General features: G+C 39.1%; 1 protein-coding gene across 1 annotated transcript; it reads left to right on the top strand.

The window, feature by feature from the left end:
* The first annotated feature begins 1,824 nt into the window (after positions 1 to 1,824).
* Positions 1,825 to 3,579, top strand: LOC149173427 (uncharacterized). The gene has a single exon (XM_089426697.1). It carries the CDS (start codon positions 1,825 to 1,827, stop codon positions 3,577 to 3,579), a length of 1,755 nt encoding a protein of 584 aa, XP_089282823.1.
* Positions 3,580 to 4,978: the final 1,399 nt, after the last annotated feature.

Here is a 4,978-nt window from a genome sequence, read left to right as displayed (position 1 = left end):
AGAGGGCCCAGGGCCGCAAGGCAGAAGCTCCCAGGGCGCAGAACACAAAGGCGCCGTAGCGCGGGCAGAAAAAACTAGAATGTTAAGCTTGTTGAATTCCCGTTTCAATTACTTTTATTATTATTACTAAATTTATTTATTAATTTACTTATTGATTTATTGATTTATTGATTGATTGATTTATTTATTTGTTTTGACTTTTTGACTTTCCAATGGTTCATTTTGGTTTCTTCTGGTTTTCTCTAGAGCATCTACACACACACACACACACACATATATATATATATATATATATATATATATATATATATATATATATATATATATATATATTGTTGAGGTTAGATCAGATGCTCCACCTTTGCCTTGATGATGAACCACATTAGAGGATTCGAAACGTTGGCTCCAAATAATTACTCGATGTGATCTCTCTGAAAAAGTCCTTTTAACAATATGGATCACAGAAGTTTGAACTCAGAAATATTAGCCCTTCATGGAAAATATTTTGTTGATAAAGTTCGACCTTTTGAACACTTACAGTTGCAGGTTTCAAAGATGAGGTCTGACCTAACTTTCTTAAAAAGGTCTAGAGATGCTTCAGTTATTCCTGTTTTTGCTAGAATTAATCATCGGTTGAATAGTGGTAGGAATTTTCATATTTTCTTAAATTCTAGTTTATCTCTTTTGTGCTCTGAGATTAGTAGGCTATGGAGAGGCCTTGATCTGAGCTCTAGGAGGTTATTTTACTTGCATCTCTTTCTAGCACATGTCTTTTCTTCTCCTCTTTGGATGAAGATTGATGCATGCTCTGCCATGAAAGCCATTCACTTTGAAGAATTATCCAGAAGAAAACAATCAACTAAGTTTCTAAAACTTCAAGATGAGCGCATTCCCCATTCGCTTAAGTCCTCTTCGCATTCGGCCTCCTCCAAGAGAAAAATTCAGAATGAACAACTATCTACCCTCCGCTCCTGGATTTCTTCTTCAGGGGATTTTAATGCTTCTTCTTCTCGGTCAACGTTTGGACAGTCCCTGATGTGATTCCGTCCACTGTTCTGAGCCTTTCCAAGTCATCAGAGTCCTCGGGTAGCTTTTCTAGTTTTAAAAACAGTCTTTCGTTCTCCCAGATAACTGGTGATCTTTCTCCCCCCCACCTCTCCGTTTACTCTTCACCCCTAACCGAGAGGAACGTTTCTCTCAGACCTACTAATCCCCCCATGAATTCCCTTCTTCAAACGCGGTATTAGCTCCTATGCTTAATAACTTATCAACCGATCCTTGTGATGGACCGCAAGCTTCTGTTTCAAGCTTGTCTCCTCCCACTTCCCGATTTTACCTCCCTGGCCACTCTCCATCTAATCCCTCAACATCGACCCCCTCGACCCTTACCTCTAGACCAGATTCCAGCCATCCCACTAATCCTGGTTTAACGCCTCTCCCCAACCCTATTCCCACTTATCGAATTTTCGTTCCCCCCAATCCCCTACGCCTGTCTTGATCCTTTGCACTTCATCTAATCTGGAAACCCTACCCTCATATCGAATCGTTCCCCCCCAAGTCCCCTAACCCTATCTCATCCCATCCCTATTCGTCTAATCCGGCCACCACACCCTCACGTAGAGCCATTTCCCATCTCGCTTCCTCTAACTGTTATTATTTTAGATGCCCCTCATATAACTCTCGACCCTCTCCTAACTTCTCTTCTTATAATATTAATAAGTTTTTTAAGAATTCGGTTTCTCTCTCCCAAAAATTTAATAAAAAGGTTTTGAATCTTTCAAGCAAAGAGTTTGATTCAGCTACTTTTTGTTTTTAGAGAAAGGTATGAATTTCACTCTTGCTCCTCAAAAAATTCCTATTGAGGATATTATTTGCAATATAGAATTTGGGATTAAGGACTTACATGATAACATTAAAGAATCTATTAGGCAGGATTGCGCTATGGTTCTTAAGAAAGCAAGGTCGCCAAAAAGCAACCTTTCTAATCCTGAGTTTCATGCCCTTAAAGCCTTGAACAATTACCCTGATGTCGTTGTTCTTAAAGTCGATAAAGGGGGAGATGCTGTAATCCTTGATAAAACTGACTACGAGAGTAAAATGTTGGATCACCTCTGCACTAGTGGTAGCTATAAGAAATTAAATAAGAACCCTATTAAGAAAGTATCTAATGAGGATGCTCGTGCTATTAATTCTAGTAATATCCCTAGCCCCCTAAAGAAGAAGCTTATTGTTAGCAACCCCCTCACCCCTAGGATCTACGAACTTCCCAAAGTACATAAAAAAGAGGTTCCCCTTAGGCCTATTTTCAACACAATAGGAGGTCCCACGTATCTTCTTGCAAAGTTCTTAGCTCATAAGCTTAAGCCCCTTGTGGGCCAAACTGATTCCTTCGTTAAGGATTCAACGTCTTTTGTTAAGGAGCTTAAAGGTAGTAAAATTGACCCTGATGATTTTCTTGTGAGCTTTGACATGGTCTCTCTCTATACTAATATTCCCATTAATAAGGCTATGGAAGTTATAAATCACATCATCGATCCTGATACGGCTAAGTTGGTCGGTCTCTGCTTTTCATCTACTTTCTTTAGTTTCCAAGGAGAATTCTATGAACAAACGTGCGGTGTAGCTATGGGTTCTCCTCTCTCTCCCGTAGTTGCGAACTTGTTCATGGAAGAGTTTGAAACTAAAGCCCTTGCCTCTGCCCCCCTTCGCCCTAAAATTTGGAAGAGATTTGTCGATGATACCTTCGTTGATTGGCAACATGGGCATGACTCTCTTGATTCCTTTCTTTCTCATCTGAATAGTCAATTTGAGTCAATTAAGTTTACTATGGAAACTGAGGTCAATGGTTATCTTCCCTTCCTCAATGTACTTATCTCTAAAAATGGGGATGGTACCTTTTCTCACCAGGTTTATCGTAAAAAAACTCATACTGAGCAGTACCTTCACGCTAGCTCCCATCACTATCCTCCTCAGAAATTCGGTGTTCTCAACACCTTAGCCACTAGAGCTCTGAGGATTTCTGATGAGAGTCACTTTGAGAGTGAAAAATCTCATCTGCTTGAAGTTTTTGAAGAAAATGGCTATAATAGACACCTCAGTCTCAAAGCTTTTAGAAAATCTATCCTCGGTCCTAAACCAAAAAAGGATCCCCTTGGTTTTGCTAACTACGTGCAACTTCCTTTCATACAAGGAACCACTGACAAGATCGCATGCATTCTGAGTAAGAATAAGGTGCATGCTTCCTTTAAACCCCTCAACACCATCCGTAGCTCCCTTAAGTTAGTCAAGGATCTTGTCGACCCCAAAGATATTAAAGGTGTTTACTTGGTCCCTTGCTCATGTGGAATCCAAGAGAAAAGGATCCAAGAGCATGCGGTAGATATTAGGCATAATAGATCTTGTTCATCTGCCTTAGCCGAGCATGCGTCTAATACTAAACACCACATATGTATTGAAGACTCCCGTGTTTTAGCCAAAATTGATCACTTCCATCATAGGAAGTTTAGGGAGGCTTTAGAAATTGAGAAGCATGGTAACAATCTGAATAGGGACGAAGGTGGGAAAATTATCAACAACTAGATCCCTACTCTCAATTCCTAATTTTTTTTGGTAAACATTGCATATTCTTATATTTCTAATTTTATTTTATTTATTCATTCAATTTTTAATTTTTTAATTTTATTATTACTATTATTATTACTGAATTTATTTATTAATTTACTTATTGATTATTATTATTATTATTTTTGACTTTTTGACTTTCCAACGGTTCATTGTGCTTTTTTTTTTTTGGTTTTCTCTAGAGCATCTACACCTATATATATATATATATTGTTGAGGTTAGATCAGATGCTCCACCTTTGCCTTGATGATGAACCACAGTAGAGGGTTCAAAATGTTGGCTCCAAATAATTACTCGATGTGATCTCTCCGAAAAATTATTTTTAAGCCATAATGAATTAATTAATTATTTTCAAGCAGCTGGTGAGACTAAATTCGAATTTAATTCACAATTTTAATTCAAGGACAAATTAAAATTGGAATATTCTAGATTCTATTTTTATCATTTCATGTTGCTATTTTCAACACTCCCTCTCAACAAGAAAGGAATTCAACTTGAACCCGATCGTAAACCTTTGGAATGTTCTGCATGCAACACTTCTCTCTAGTGTTGTTGCTCCAGCAATCTCCAGAAACAGAAATAACATCCAACCAGAATTAGTATGATGCATCTGTCATCAAAGTATCTGACTGCTATTGCCTCTGTCGACTGAAAACTCTGTGCTTCTGTTGACTCAGCCTTTCTGCATTGTTGTCAATCCTTCTTTGTGCTCTTCAGTGTTTGACTGCTCTGGCCTCTGTCACTTTGATCTTTGATTGCATCAATCCCACTGGTTCCTCCTACTACTATGTACTTTGGGCTCCCGTAGCAAGGTACGATTCAATGAATCCTGCCAAATTTCAGCCTTCTTGGGACTATCACTTCACATCGCCCCACCTCATGCCTGGAGGTATAGCTACATGTGATCCCTCTACTGACTCTAATTGTGGCTCCTCCACAATTGTCTAAGACTTCTTCTAGGCCTACATGTTGAGAGGTAATTTACTCTCCCTCTCAACCACCAAGTCTCTAACATTTGCCTTGCTCCTCAAGGCTTTGCATGTATCTTGAACCTTAAGAGCATACAGGTTCTTGACTCGTGAACCGATCTGCTTCACCTGTCTCGTGGTGATGTGTCTAAGGAAAACCTTTCCCTTACTGAAGACAACATCGTAGCATATTTCCTCCAACATCGCGATCGATACCAAGTTCTCTTTTAGTCCAGGCACATACTTCACATCTATCAAGGTGATAGAAGCTCCATGCTCCCTCTGAAAAGCAACCGTGCCCACTCTTGAAACACTATACCTTTTGTCATCACCCATCTCTATGCGAATCTTGAGGTCTTTCTCCTCCAAGGTACTGAATGAAATTTTA

Source organism: Pinus tabuliformis, chromosome 4_2 (genome assembly GCF_031772625.1).
Source record: "Pinus tabuliformis cultivar Carrire ecotype Pingquan chromosome 4_2, CPIR1, whole genome shotgun sequence".
NCBI classification, from domain to species: domain Eukaryota; kingdom Viridiplantae; phylum Streptophyta; class Pinopsida; order Pinales; family Pinaceae; genus Pinus; species Pinus tabuliformis.
This window is presented reverse-complemented; position numbering and strand designations above follow the sequence as displayed.